Below are 15,981 nucleotides of genomic sequence, written 5' to 3' on the forward strand. Positions count from 1 at the left end.
TGCCTAGTATATGCACACTGCCTCTCTGAACCCTCCTATGTCTGTCCCTTTACCCTAGATTCTCCACTCCCCTGATTTAGGGACATGTAATCCCCCCACCAACTTCCACATATATTTCTAATCATCCCTTCACCTCTCCTTTTTTTCTCCTCCCTTCCCCTAAATGTCCATCTCCAGATTTTTTCTTTTTCTGAAATCTTCCTCTGAAAATCCCATCTGCTCCAAATTCAGATATCATTTCTAACTAAATGTTTCTCTGCTATAGACAGAACAATTGTATTCTCCCCCCAAATTCATATGTTGAAATCTAATCCTTATATGATGGTGAGGACTTTGAGAGGTGATTAGGTCATGAGGACAGACCCTCACAAATGGGATTAGTGTCCTTATAAAAGAGACCCCGGAGAGTTCTCTTCCCCCTTCTACCACATAAGGACACAGTGAGAAGACAACCTTATTTGTACCAGAGGGGGCTCTCATCTTTTTCTTTTTTTTTTTTTTTAATTTATTTGACAGAGATCACAAGTAGGCAGAGAGGCAGGCAGAGGGAGAGGAAGGAAAGTAGGCTCCCTGCTGAGCAGAGAGCCCGATTCGGGGCTCCATCCCAGGACCCTGGGATCATGACCTGAGCCGAAAGCAGAGGCTTTAACCCACTGAGCCACCCAGGTGCCCGAGGGGGCTCTCATCTTATACCAAATCTGCCAGCACCTGGATCTTGGACTTCCCATTCTCCAGAACTGTGAGAAATTTCTATTTATAAGTCACGCAGTTTATGGTATTTTGTTACAGTCGTCTGTGTTGACTGAGACATTCTCCAACCTATATTCATGCAGGCACTCTTTCAGTGCCAGGGCAATACGGCCACAGGGACCATGCTGCTTGCTGAAACTCTAAATTCAAATTGTTTCAAACAAAATGATGAAACGCCACGGAAAACCTGTTTTCCTGTTTCCTGTTAACGGCACCATTTCCCTATCCCCTTATCTGAAAACTTGATGCTTCCTCCGTCTCCCTCCCGCCTTTACTTTCGGTGGGCTGTGAACCCAAATCAATTCCATCATCGTAATATCTTTTGAATCTGTAACTTTTCCTCAGCCCTTGTTGGAAAAAATGACCTCATCTAGGATTGCTGCAACAGCGCCTCTAAAAAAATCTCCCTATTTCTTACCTCTCGTAGCTCCCAGTCTCCTTCAACAGTGCTATCCCTAAACACATTTCTTTTATAATTCCGCTGCTCAAAAGCCCTTCAAGATTCCCTATTGCTTACTCAATTATTTATAAAACTGTAATCTGGCCTTCAACCACTTCCATAATTTAAAAACATCCAGCCTTCTCCCTTCAACCTAATCTCTAACCAAACTGAATTACTCATCATTCCCACCCCCAGGTCCTTGCCCAGCTGTTCTCAAATCTTAGACCTCTTTCTCTAAACTCTGTCTCTTACAAACCAAACTGTTGGCTGCTTGTCATGTGTTTCAGACCATATCTGAGCTGGTGCTCATGATGTTCTCCTCCTTCACGTCTGCATCTCCATTTGGCCAAATTTTACCTATCCTTCAGGGCTCAGATCAATTCACCCCCTGACTCAAGCCAGAAGGGATTTCTCTCCTATGGGTTGGACTGAAGCAGGGGTTTCTAAACAGAGCTCCAGACATTCCCTGGAGCACTGATTCTTACCCCCGGCTCTACATTAGAGTCATCTGGGAGCATTTAAAAATCCCAAAGCCCAGGACACATCCCGAACCAATTAAATCACAGTCTCTCAGGCATTAGTATTTTTTTAGCCATCCCCAGGTAATTCCAAAAGACAGTTAAGGTTGGGAATTACAGGCTTAGAGGCAGTTGAGGGACCACAAAGGGAGAAGGGGGAAGCCCAAAAGGTATGGCTTCAACTAGAGCAACTTTCTTTAATAGAAAGGTATGCAGGTCTAACACCCATACATTGTTTACTTTATCTGCATTTTCCCATCTCTTCCCACCTGATATCTTGATGTACTACATGTTTTACTTTGAGAGCTGCTTGAAGGCAGGAGCCAAATTTGGCTTATCTCTGGTTTTTAGTTCCTCCTCAGGTAAAACATCTTGTACCCATCTTTGAACTCAATTGAATGGAAAAGAATTAGGCAGAGGAAGAAATGAATCACAATGGCTTCTTCCAAATCATTTCCCCCAGCCTCCTGGAGTGAAGTGAAGGTATATTCCTTTGAGTGTGGAGTGAAGTGAAGGCATATTCCAATTTGATTCTCCACCCACTTTACCTCAATTCCCTCCCTGCATGGTGCCCTTGGCTCTTGCACCACAATGGACAGAGATTCCCTGGCCCCTTCTAACATCTACTTGGGAGATTTAATTCCCCCATGATTTGATTCTGGGTCATCATTCCCCCTCATTCATTGAAAATTTAGTGCCTAGGTTACTGCCTCCCTCTCTATTCATTATTTTTGGTGGCTTTGATATCCCTGTAGATCACCAACTAGCATACTGGTCAGTTCCTGGCCTTCCTCACTTCCACTGAGGTTTTCCCCCACTCCCCACTGTCATACCTTCAACTTGGTTACCATCAATAACTGCCACCTCTCCCAAATCTGTTCAGTCTTTGCATGTTACCTTTCCGGGCTAGATCCTCCGCAGCTCCTCCATTCAACACCCTATTCCAAAAATTCCTCAATCCCACCCAGATCTTCCATCCATCAACTCTCTCACTCCTCACTGATATTTGATCCCCTCAATTCTTCATTCCCCTCAGTACACAGTGTAGATCCCAAGGTTCAAAACTATCATTACGTCTCAGCCCTTGTCCTTATATTCTTGGCCTCTCTCCTTCAGACACATTTGAGTCCCGTTTCAATCCAACTCTGTCTGTTCCACACCTGCACCCAACAGCTAAATATGTCTGAGGCAAAACACACAGTCATATTGTCTGGTCTCACTTCCTTTCAGCCCTCAGTATGGCCTGCTCACGTTATCCCAGGCAGTTCACATTCCCCAAATCTGAGACCACAGTTTCACAAAATGATGACCTTTCTTCCTATTCAGTGACAAAATAGAAATTTTCAGGAGAGCTTCCTCCTGGTTTCACTCCCAAATCTACTAGGCCACCTGCGTCTCAGCTGTATTTATTGTCTTCTCCTTGTTACTGCAAGAGAAGCTGACCTGCCCCCAGACTCCATCTCATCTGTGTAATGGGATCCTGTCCCTTCTTACCTCTCAGAAACAGAACTTTTTTTTTTTTAAAGATTTTATTTATTTATTTGAAAGAGAGACAGTGAGAGAGAACATGAGCAAGGAGAAGGTCAGAGGGAGAAGCAGACTTCCCATGAAGCTGGGAGCCTGATGTGGGACTCGATCCCAGGACTCCAGGATCATGACCTGAGCTGAAGGCAGTCGTCCAACCAACTGAGCCACCCAGGCGCCCTCAGAAACAGAACTTTTGAAATTAACTCCTCTCTCTCCTGCACAGTTTTCCCCCTTTAATGAAACATCCCCACCATTATACAAAGATGTACGAAAATATAGTTCCTCTCTGAGAAGAGAAAAAAAAAACCCTTATTTTCTATTCACCTGTGCAGTGAAAGCACAACATTCAGAAGATTGGATACTGGGGCCCCTGGGTGGCTCAGTTGTTAAGTGTCTGCCTTCAGCTCAGGTCATGATCCCAGGGAGCTGAGGTCCAGCCCCACATTGGGCTCCCCGCTCGGCAGGAGGCCTGCTTCTCCCTCTCCCTCTGCTGTTTCCCTGCTTGTGTTCCCTCTCTCAATGTGTCTCTCTCTGTCAAATAAATAAATAAAATCTTTAAAAAAAAAAAAAAAAAGAATGGATACCCCTTGGCAGGAAAGGAATTGCAATCCGAGGGGAATATACACAGGAAACTTTAACAATAACAGGAAATTTTTTTTCTTTTCTTTTAAGATTTTATTTATTTATTTGACAGGCAGAGAACACAAGTAGGCAGAGAAGTAGGCAGGGTAGGGGGCGGGGAGGGCTGCTGAGCAGAGAGCCCGATGTGGGGCTTGATCCCAGGACCCTGGGATCATGACCCAAGCTGAAGGCAGAGGCTTTAACCCACTGAGCCACCCAGGCACCCCTCTTTTCTTTTCTTTCTTTTTTTTTTTAGATTTATTTATTTATTTTAGACAGAGAATCTCCAGCAGACTTCTGCTGAGCAAAAAGCATGACACACGGCTTGCTCCTAGGACCCTGAAATCATGACCTGAGCAGAAATCAAGAGTCACATGCTTAACTGAGTCAGCCACTCAGGCACCCCAGGATGACTTTATTTCTTAAGCTGCATGATGTTCCTTAAATTACTTTGTAATATATATGCACCAAGATTGAGAAACTTGGGCTAGACCATCTACAACTTTTGACACAGTTGAATGCTCCTTCCTCCTTGAAATGCTTTCTTCACTTAAATACTCTTTCTGGATCCAACTAAAGAAAGTATTATATTCCCTAGTTCCTTATTTGCTGCTCCTTCTGTCTTCTTTGACAGCTCCTACTTCTCTTCCAGACTCCCACATATTAGATGGCCTATGGACTCTTCCCTTGATCCTCTCCCTAACCCAAGCTCCTATGCTACCATTGTCCCCTGACTAGCCCCTTAAATGGATTTTCTCTTTCCATTTGTGACTGATACAGTCCTTCCTCCATGCAGAAATCAGAATGATCTTTTAAATTACCAGATGATATCGCTCATCTTGCTCAAACCTTCTGATGGCTACCATGTATACACTTAGAACAAAATCTAAAATACTTACATTGACCTATGAAGCCTACCTGACCATGTTCTTCCCTACCTCTTTGACTTCATCTCCTCCCACCTTTTCCCTTGCTCCACCCACTCTGGCCTCCTTGCTGTTTTCTTAGATGCTATAAATTTAACATAAAAGTCCTATTCCCTCCTACCTCAGGGCCTTTGCACTCCTGTTTTTCTCTTCCTGGACACTCTTCCTCCAATTGTCTGCACGCCTGTTCCTTTACATCATTTGTGTCTTTGCACAAATATCACCACCACAAGGAGGCTTTCCCCTCATCACTTGATTAAAAACAGCACGGTGCCCGATATTGTGGTCATAATGTATGGTCATGACTCAGTAAAGAGCAGCTCTCATCATTAAATGTTTCACTGTGGAAAAGCCTGCCTTTCACAGCTTCATCCTGCCTCAAAACACTGCTCATAAAGGATATGCAAGCAAAATGCTTTGGGAGCAAAGAGGAGGGAGGAACAATTTTGATATAAATCCCAGAACAACTAAAACCACAGAAACCACCAAAGCTATACAGAAGGGAAAATTTATTTAGCCTTTGGAAAGCTAGAGTTTTTGTCTCTCATGCTGATGATAAATGGCAGAGAGTAAGTGCAGCATATGGTTCCATGTGGTGAGTATGGAATGCAGGGGAATGTGCGGGTATAAAAAATTCCAACCAGCTTGATGCCTGGTGACAGGACAGCCTGCATGGAGTATTGAAATAGTCTGGGAAAGCTGAGATTGACAACCCAGAGATGAATATTACTGAATGCAAAGTGGCTTTCACTTCCGTATCCCTCCTGCATTGTATTGCTTCCCTCACCTGCAATAAATCCTTTCAATCTTTGCAGATCAAAACTATGGCCATACTCCAAAGCTCAAACCTCTGGACTCCTTTTCAGATCACATCCCAGTTGGGAATAACTTCCCCAACACTTATCACTTTCACCTTTGCATCTGGAGCTTTTGTTAACTATGACACCTTACTCTTTATTAGACTGCTGGTGGGGATCTCTGTATATATCTCCATTTTTCTTATTTATTTATTTATCATTATTTTAATTAACATATAATGTATTATTGGTTTCAAAGGTACAGGTCTGTGATTCATCAGCCTTATATAATACCAAGTGGTCATTACAGCACATGCCCTCCTTAACTTCCATCACCCTGTTACCCCCTCCTTCCCCCTCCTCCCCTTCAGCAACCCTCAGTTGGTTTCCCATGATTAAGAGTCTTTTATGGTTTATTTCCCTCTCTGGATTTATCTTGTTTTATTTTTTTCCTCTCTCTCCGGATGATCCTCTATTTTCTTTCTTAAATTCCACATATCAGTGAGATCATATAATTGTCTCTCTCTGATTGACTTATTTTGCTTAACATAATACCCTCTAGTTCCATCCACATCATTGCAAATGGCAAGATTTCAATTTTTGATGGCTGCATAATATTCCTCTGTGTGTGTGTGTGTGTGTGTGTGTGTGTGTGTGTACGACATCGTCCTTATCCATTCATCTGTTGATGGACTTCTGAGCTCTTTCTATAGTTTGGCTATTGTGGGCATTGCTGCTATGAACACTGGGGTGCAGGTGCCCCTTCAGATCATTACATTTGTGTGTTTTTTAAAAATTTTTTGGAAAGATTTTATTTGAGAGAAAGAGGCAGGGATACTGACAGAGCATGAGCAGGGAGAAGAGGGAGATGGAGACTCCCCGCTGAATGGGGAGCCAGATATGGGGCTCAATCCCAGAACCCCAGGACCATGACCTGAACTGAAGGCACTCACTTAATTGACTGAGCCAGCCAGGCACCTCTTCATTTGTGTCTTGTAAATATCCAGTAGTGCAATTGCTGGGTCATAGGGTAGCTCTATTTTCAACTTTTTGTATCTCCATGTTTCACTGATAAATTCTGAGTACTCAATAAAGATTAGTGAATGAATAAGAATCTTACTTTACCCATTTAAAGGACAGGTGTCACATGCTTTGTGTGTGTAGAGACAAGAAGTAACAACCACCAGCTCACAAATTATCTTGCACCAGGTCCTAAACCTCTTCTCAATTTGTGCCATCAGGTTAGATCTTTGATAAAGGCAAAACAATGCCCCCATAGAGCAGACACAGACCCATAACAAACTGATGGTTGCCAGAGGGGAGGGGGCCAGGAGATGGGCAAAGCTTATGAAGGACAGCAGGGCATACAAGCATCCGGTTATGGAATGAATAAGTCACAGGGATAAAAGGTACACTGTAGGAGATATGGTCAGTCTTATTTTAATAGTTGTATGAGAGACAGATGGTCTCTACACTTGTGGTGAGCATGGCATAGCATTTAGACCTGTCCAACCATTACATCATATACCTGAAACTAATGTAACATTGTGTGTCATCTATACTTCAATTAAAAAACCCACACACAAAATGCCCTTTTTGGATAGGGCAAGGAAAGTAGCAGAATATGGCCAGATCCTCTGAGCCATCTTGGAAGTAGGTGACTCAGAAAGAAGGATGGATGGATGGAAATGACTCCAGGTGAGATTTTAAAACATTTATAGGCAAATTCTTAGAAACTTGTCAAATATGGGGATTTGCCTCAGAATGATCAACAGCATTAAATGCCTCCTACAATGACTTGGATGAAGGGAGAATTGTTCCTGCATAGGGTTTATTGTCCATTTTCACATAGGGTTTATTGTCCATAATCACATAGCAGAGACAGTGACACCCACCCCCAAGTCCTTCCATTATCCCAGATGTCTCTTTGACTTTGACTTTCTTAACACAGAGTCTTCCTTAATCACATTCCCTTTCCAGAGGTTCCTGTGTGTTGCTCCCCACCCCTCATCCCTCTCACCTGAGGCAGGGGAAATGTCTTAAACAAGCACAGGGTTAAGTCCTGTCCCAAAGCATCCATAGAATTAGGTGTTGGAGAGGCTTTGTCCTTGCAACACCAAGAGAAGAGAGAGAACAGAGGTCACTAGTATTGGGAGGTTGGGATTGAATCTAGTCACTTGGATAAGAAGGTTCCCTAACTCTAACCCTAACCCTAATCTCCTTCCCTCAAGGCTGCTCTTCTTCCACTTCATTCTCAAATCTTTAGGGGAAAGAGAAAGGAAACATTGCTCCTTCCTCACTCCCCCATCCAAGGTTCTACCCTAACAGGTAAGCAAATTTTCACTTGTCATCCTCTTTTTATGTCCTCCTCAGATCCCATGTTCTCTACTCAGGCCTGGGAATATAATCCTCCTAGCTTGCTTCCCTGCTTCTTCCTGATTCCTCGGTGACTATCCCTAAAGAGCTGAGCCCCAGCAGAATGAGGCTCAAGGGGCAGGGAACCAGAAGAGAGCAGGCAGTGAGTCAGTTAATATTTATGCAGCAACACTTTTGTTTTGTTTTGTTTTTTAATTTTTAAATAAACATATAATGTATTATTAGCCCCAGGGGTGCAGGTCTGTGAATCACCAGGTTTACACACTTCACAGCACTGATCATAGCACATACCCTCCCCAATGTCCATAACTCCAACCCCCTCTCTAGAACCCCCTCCTCCCAGCAATCCTCAGTTTGTTTTGTGAGATTAAGAGTCTCTTATGGTTTGTCTCCCTCCCGATCCCATCTTGTTTCATTTATTCTTTTCCTAACCCCCAATCTCCCCACGTTGCATCTCCACTTCCTCATAGCAGGGAGATCATACAATAGTTGTCTTTCACCGATTATTTCACTAGGCATAATACCCTCTAGTTCCATCCACATCGTCGCAAATGGCAGGATTCCATTTCTTTTGATGGCTGCATAGTATTCCATTGTATATATATACCACATCTTCTTTATCCATTCATCTGTTTATGGACATCTAGGTTCTTTCCATAGTTTGGCTATTGTGAACATTGTATGCAGCAACACTTTGTGGAAGAACCAATTCCCTGCCCTATTTCTGAGTCTCCATATCTTGGTCCCTTCCTGTTTCTCAATTTGAAACCTGGGGTAATCTAAAAATCTATGGATTTCTCCTCTGATGAGTCTGAGTCCTCTTTCACAAAACCTAAAACCTAAACTCTGTGTTTTCATTGTGATGAAATTCAAATTTTATTTATTTAAAAAATAAAAACATTTTCATTTTGGGTGGTTTGGATTACTTTTTTTAGGAGTTTATGTGCTTATGTTTGTATGTGTTTTTATAGTCAGGTGACAAGTGATCACCTGAAGAGACACAGTCAACCACTTAATTTAGTGGTTTTCAGTACGGGGTCTATATAGAACTGAGATTCAATTCTAACTCATTCTTTGAATAGTAGCAAAAATGTCTCACCCCCAAGGAATATCCCTTAATCCTTCATCCACTCTCATAGCATCTCAGGCTTCTTCATGCCACCGTAATTAGTATTTCCTTGACCAGACTCGAAGTTTCCTGAGAGCAGGGACTGTGTCAGTCTCATTCCTCTATGTATTCCCACTTCCTAGCATGCTGCCTGGAACAGAGCAGGTCCTCAATAAGTATTTGTTGAATGAATGAATGAGATGACACAAACGAAACTGAGAAAAGGCCTCTGCCCTGCAGAGTCTTTTGGAACTGAAGCATACACACAAAAAATAAGAGAACATTACAAAGCACAGAGTACAGTAACAGAGTTAACAGAGTACAGATTCTTCTCATTGAGAGAAGCTGAACTTTGAAGGGTCATCAGAGTGGCCCTCTCAGTTAAGGCACACCATACAAATTAGCAAACTTTGTCCAGGGATTAGGGTCCAATCAAAGATTTTGTGACTCATTCTAGATGTCCTGCCTTTTCAAAAAATCCTTGAAATGGAAAGGGGAAAGGGGAGGGAAAAAAGGTAGATTAATTTTCCATAGGAGATCAGGGATTATAAGAATCACAGTATTTAGCCATAAGGGAAGAGGTAGTAGTGTGGACTAAGGTTATTCTGACACAGAAACTAGAAATAAAACTTGAGGAAAAGTCTAGGTTAGTGACTTGAGTCTCAGTACAAAACAGGAAGAGGGCTATTTTGACATAATTCTGTTTGTACTGATGAAACCTCCTCCCCTTCCAGCTGTCCTGACATGGTCCTTGTAGTCTGGGGCACAATGGCAGGTAATTAGAGAGCCAACTGAAGAAGGAGCCAAAGTGATGTACTAAGAACATTATTCTCATTTCCTGAAGAGCTCAGCCTATGCTGGGAGCTAGTCAAGCAAGGCTGAATCACAAAAGGGACCTACATCTTTTAGAGGAGTAGAAGGACCAGTTTTCCACTGACACACCTAGAGGGGCAGGTTTTACCAGTTATATATGTAAAATATAGTACAAACTGAAGGGGCACAGAGCAAAGGTGACAAGAATGGGATGAGTTATTCTAGAATCATACTATTCAAAGTGTCGTCCGTGGATCAGCAGCACCACCATCCAAGAGCTTGTTAGAAATGCAGAATCAGCACAAATGAACTATTGGGACTTCATCAAGGTAAAAAGGTTGTGCACAGCAAAGGAAACTGTCAACAAAACTAAGAGGCAACCTACAGAATGGGAAAAGATATTTGCAAATGTCCTATCGGATAAAGGGCTAGTATCCAAAATCCATAAAGAACTTACCAAACTCTACAACCAGAAAACAATCAGTCAAGAAATGGGCAGAGGACATGACCAGACATTTCTCTAAAGGAGACAAACAAATGGCCCACAGACACATGAAAAAAATCCTCAACATCTCTTGGCATCAGGGAAGTACAAATCAAATGAGATGCCATATCACACCAGTCAGAATGGCTGAAGTTAATAACTCAGGTTAGCAAGCTTGTGGAGAAAGGGAAACCCTCTTACACTGTTGGTGGGAATGCAAACTAGTGCACCCACTCTGGAAAACAGTATGGAGATTCCTTAAAAAGTTGAAAACAGATCTACCCTAGAACCAGCAATTGCACTACTAAGTATTTATCTAAAGGACACAAACATAGTGATTCAAAGGGGCACTCGCACCCCAATGTTTATAGCAGCAATGTCCACAATAGCCAAACTATGGAAAGATCCCAGATGTGTACTGACAAATGAATGTATAAAGAAATTACACACACACACACACACACACACACACACACACAATGGAATACTACTCAGACAGCAAAAGGAACAAAATCTTGTCATTTGAAATAACGTGGATGAAACTAGAGGGTATTGTGTTAAGCCAAATAAGTCATTCAGAAAAAGACAATTATCATATGAATTCACTCATGTGGAATTTAAAAAAACAGAACAGACTAATATAGGGAAAGGGAAGGAAAACTAAAATAAGATGAAAACAGAGAGGGAGGCAATTATGAGACACTCTTAACTGTAGGAAACAAACTGAGGAGGAGAGCTGGAGGAGAGGGAGTGGGAGGAGGGGGTAATTGGGTGATGGGCATTAAGGAGGGCAAGTGATGTAATAAGCACTGGGTATTATATGCAACTGATGGATCACTAAATTCTACCCTTGAAACTGGTAATACAGTAAATGTTGGCTAACTTGAACTTAAATAAAGAATTTTAAAAAGGTTTTGAGTAAAAGAGCATCTCTTGAGAAGTACAAAAGTTTGGAAAAATAGGGCAGACAAAACTCAAAGTCAAGAAGAGCTAAGGTGGGGCGCCTGGGTGGCTCAGTGGTTTGGGCTGCTGCCTTTGGCTCGGGTCATGATCTCAGGGTCCTGGGATCGAGCCCCGCATCGGGCTCCCTGCTCCGCAGGAAGCCTGCTTCCCTCTCTCTCTCTCTCTCTCTGCCTGCCTCTCTGCCTACTTGTGATCTCCGTCTTTCAAATAAATAAATAAAATCTTTAAAAAAAAAAAAAAAGAAAAGAAGAGCTAAGGAAACATGATTAAATGGCATGTGGTATCCTGGGTGGGATCCTGGGACATAAAAAGGTCATTGGACAGAAAGTAAGAAATCTGAATAAAGTAGACTTTAGAGAAGGGAGGGAGGGAGGAAGGAAGGGAAGGAGGGAGGGAGGCAGGGAGGGAGGGAATGCAAAATTATAGACCCCACTCCAGACTTCCTAAATCAGAACCTGAGATTTAAATTTCCCCAGGTGATATGAATGCACATAAAAGTTTGAAAAGCACTAAGACTTCCTGAGGAAAGTCTTGAGAGCCAGTGATGAATATGAGGGAACAGGTAAGGAGAAGCTTCAGGGATCCCAGGAGCAGAGGCAGCTGGGGAGAAAGAGGCTTGAGGGTTTCTCTTGCAGCACCCGGGACTGAACCAGCGAAAGAGCAGGCTGGATGGCTCTGGCAGGGAGCCCGGAACACAGGGATAAGGAGTAGCACAGGTGGGCCTGTGGGTCTTCAGAAATAAAGACTGCTACCGCCTCTTTGTTTTCTTGACTGTTTCCTTTGCTCTGCAGAAGGTTTTGATTTTGATGAAGTCCCAAAAGTTCATTTTCGCTTTTGTTTCCTTTGCCTTTGGAGACATATCTTGAAAGAAGTTGCTGTGGCTGATATCGAAGAGATTACTGCCTATGTTCTCCTCTAGGAGTCTGATGGATTCCTGTCTCACGTTGAGGTCCTTTATCCATTTTGAGTTTATCTTTGTGTACGGTGTAAGAGAATGGTCGAGTTTCATTCTTCAACATATAGCTGTCCAGTTTTCCCAGCACCATTTATTGAAGAGACTGTCTTTTTTCCACTGTATATTTTTTTCTGTTTTGTCGAAGATTATTTGACCATAGAGTTGAGGGTCCATATCTGGGCTCTCTACTCCATTCCACTGGTCTATGTATCTGTTTTTATGCCAGTACCATGCTGTCTTGGTGATCACAGCTTTGTAGTAAAGCTTGAAATCAGGTAACATGATGCCCCCCCCCCATTTTATTTTTGTTTTTCAACATTTCCTTAGTGATTCAGGGTCTCTTCTGATTCCATACAAATTTTTGGATTATTTGCTCCAGCTCTTTGAAGAATACCGGTGGAATTTTGATCGGAATAGCATTAAAAGTATAGATTGCTCTAGGCAGTATAGACATTTTAACAATGTTTATTCTTCCGATCCAAGAGCATGGAATGGTCTTCCATCTTTTTGTGTCTTCTTCAATTTCTTTCATGAAATGGGAGAAGATATTTGCAAATGACAGTACAGACAAAAGGTTGATATCCAGGATCTATAAAGAACTTCTCAAACTGAACACACACAAAACAGACAATCATATCAAAAAATGGGCAGAATATATGGACAGACACTTCTCCAGTGAAGACATACAAATGGCTATCAGACACATGAAAAAATGTTCATCATCACTAGCCATCAGGGAGATTCAAATTAAAACCACATTGAGATATCACCTTACACCAGTTCGAATGGCCAAAATTAGCAAGACAGGAAACAACATGTGTTGGAGGGGATGTGGAGAAAGGGGAACCCTCTTCCACTGTTGGTGGGAATGCAAGTTGGTGCATCCTCTTTGGAGAACAGTGTGGAGATTCCTCAAGAAATTAAAAATAGAACTTCCCTATGACCCTGCCATTGTACTACTGGGTATTTACCCCAAAGATACAGATGTCCTGAAAAGAAGGGCCATCTGTACCCCAATGTTTATAGCAGCAATAGCCCCGGTCGCCAAAATGTGGAAAGAACCAAGATGCCCTTCAACGGACGAATGGATAAGGAAGATGTGGTCCATATACACTATGGAGTATTATGCCTCCATCAGAAAGGACGAATACCCAACTTTTGTAGCAACATGGACGGGACTGGAAGAGATTATGCTGAGTGAAATAAGTCAAACAGAGAATCAATTATCATATGGTTTCACTTATTTGTGGAGCATAACAAATAGCATGGAGGACACGGGGAGATAGAGAGGAGAAGGGAGTTGGGGGAAGTTGGAAGGGGAGGTGAACCACGAGACACTATGGACTCTGAAAAACAATCTGAGGGTTTTGAAGGGGCGGGGCGGGGGGGTGGGTGGTCGGGGTACCAGGTGGTGGGTATTATAGAGGGCACGGATTGCATGGAGCACTGGGTGTGGTACAAAAACAATGAATACTGTTATGCTGAAAATAAATTAAAAAAAAAAAAAAAAAAAGACTGCTACCGCTATCATTCGCCACCAGCTCCGCCATCCGCTCACTCGCCCTCATGAACCCCAATCCCATTCATTCCAGGACTTCTCCAGACTTTTAGTCTCAATAACCTGGCCGGTCGGACCCCGCCTAGCTCGGTTTGATTCGGCCAGGATCGGTTACTAAGGCCTAGAGCTTCCCCGTTGCGGGGAGGAGGGGTGGCGACTGGGTGGGGGGGAAGTGATGTCAAGTCCAGAAGGCGGGCCAACCAGCCCTCTCCATCCTCCGGATTGGCTGACAGGAATTTGATTAGATTCGCAGCCTGGCGGGCTACTGCGTTAGCTGTCATTGTCCCCAGATGCCCCTCGGCCGTCCTCTCTGCCTGGGGCAAGACTCTGAGGACTGTACTTAGGAAGCACTTAGCTTCGGAAGGAGAGGTGATTCGAATGGTCCATCTATTGCCACCAGGCTAGGAGTTTTGACTGCCCAGGTATTTTTTGACTCGATCCGGTTCCCGTAGTTGGGGCGGCTACCCGAGCCGCAGGGATTTGTGGAATTTATAGTTCTGGATTAGGTCTGGATTAGTTCGTGGGTGGGCGGAGAAGGCTCGAGCCCGACAGAGATTTTTGGAGGAAAAAAAAAAAAAAAAAAAAAGACTGAGGACTGGGGACCTGGGTCCCAGAAGGACGGGAGAGGAAGAAGAGGGAATCTAAATAAGAATACGGCTATTAGCATTGTTTTGGTTTTCTTTTCAGGCGCTGATCTGAAACTGATCTTCCCATTCGGCCAAACCTGTTCACCCCGGGTGGAAAGGACCAGGCAGCCAAATGGAGACGCCACCAGTCAATCCAATGGGAGAGAAGGACACCTCACGACCCCAACAACAATGGGAAAAGAAACCCCAGGAAAACCTTGATTCAACTACTCAGATTAGCCAGCAGCCCCAAGACCCTCCTACTGAAATCCTTGAGCTGAGAGTGAGCCAAAATCCAGCCAGCCAAATTCTAAAGAAACCTCAAGGGACTGAAAAACTGGCAGCTGGACTTCAAGGAGACTCTGCTAAATCTTATGGATCAACCAGTGAGATACCAGAGCCCCTTCAAGCTTCCGATCTCTGGTACTGCCCCGATGGGAGCTTTGTTAAGAAGATCTTAATCCGTGGCCATGGCTTGGACAAACCCAAGCTAGGCTCCTGCTGCCGGGTACTGGCTTTTGGGTTTCCTTTTGGGTCAGGCCTGCCAGAGGGCTGGACAGAAATAACTGTGGGATTGGGCCCGTGGAGGGAGGGGACTTGGGGGGAACTCATAGAGAAATGCTTGGAGTCCATGTGTCAAGGTGAGGAGGCAGAGCTTCAGCTCTCTGAGCACTCTGAATCTCCTTTCAGGCTCACCCTGGCCTCCTTCACTCAGGGCAGGGACTCCTGGGAGCTGGATGCCAGTGAGAAGGAAGCCCTGGCCAGGGAAGAACGTGCAAGGGGCACAGAATTATTTCGAGCTGGGAACCCTGAAGGGGCTGCCAGATGCTATGGACGGGCTCTTCGGCTGCTGCTGACTTTACCTCCACCTGGCCCTCCAGAACGAACTGTTCTTCATGCCAACCTGGCCGCCTGTCAGTTATTGCTAGGGCAGCCCCAGCTGGCAGCCCAGAGCTGTGACCGAGCACTGGAGCGGGAGCCTGACCATTTAAAGGCCTTGTACCGAAGAGGGGTTGCCCAGGCTGCCCTTGGGAACCTTGAAAAAGCAACTGCTGACCTCAGGAAGGTGCTGGAGGTAGACCCAAAAAACCGGGCAGCCCAGGAAGAGCTGGGAAAGGTGATCATTCAGGGGAAAAAACAAGATGCAGGTCTGGCTCAGGGTCTGCGCAAGATGTTTGGCTGATTAAAAGTTAAATTTTAAAAGAGACAGGAACCTGTGAATTGTGGTTTATGCTGTGAGATTTTGAGGACCCAGATGGAGGGTTTCAGCCCATGTCCCATTCCCAGCTTTTGCCTTCCTAGGGAGGTAGCAGTGGTTTCAGTGCACCTCTTTCACTTCTTCACCAATAAAAAAAACCATATGATCACGTGTGCTACTTTGGGGCGGGGGAGGGCGCTTATCCATATCCGAAGATAATGCAAGATCCATAAACGACTAAAGTTAGGACTGACTAGGGAGATGGCGGGCCTTTAAATCCCGGGAACTACACCTCCCAGGCTTTTTCACTGGCTTCCGT

At 44.0% G+C, this 15,981-nt stretch overlaps 1 protein-coding gene across 1 annotated transcript; it reads left to right on the forward strand.

Moving 5' to 3' along the window:
* The first annotated feature begins 14,127 nt into the window (after window positions 1–14,127).
* FKBPL (FKBP prolyl isomerase like) lies at window positions 14,128–15,825 on the forward strand. The gene is made up of 2 exons (XM_082732664.1): window positions 14,128–14,260; window positions 14,526–15,825. Exon 2 carries the CDS (start codon window positions 14,598–14,600, stop codon window positions 15,645–15,647), a length of 1,050 nt encoding a protein of 349 aa, XP_082588790.1. The 5' UTR covers window positions 14,128–14,260; window positions 14,526–14,597; the 3' UTR covers window positions 15,648–15,825.
* The last annotated feature ends 156 nt before the right edge of the window (window positions 15,826–15,981 follow it).

The sequence above is a fragment of the Mustela nivalis genome, assembly GCF_964662115.1.
Source record: "Mustela nivalis genome assembly, chromosome: 5".
Classification (NCBI taxonomy): domain Eukaryota; kingdom Metazoa; phylum Chordata; class Mammalia; order Carnivora; family Mustelidae; genus Mustela; species Mustela nivalis.

Excerpts from the sequence above, each read along its gene's own strand:
- FKBPL (XM_082732664.1), top strand. The coding sequence starts at position 14,598 with ATGGAGACGCCACCAGTCAATCCAATGGGAGAGAAGGACACCTCACGA.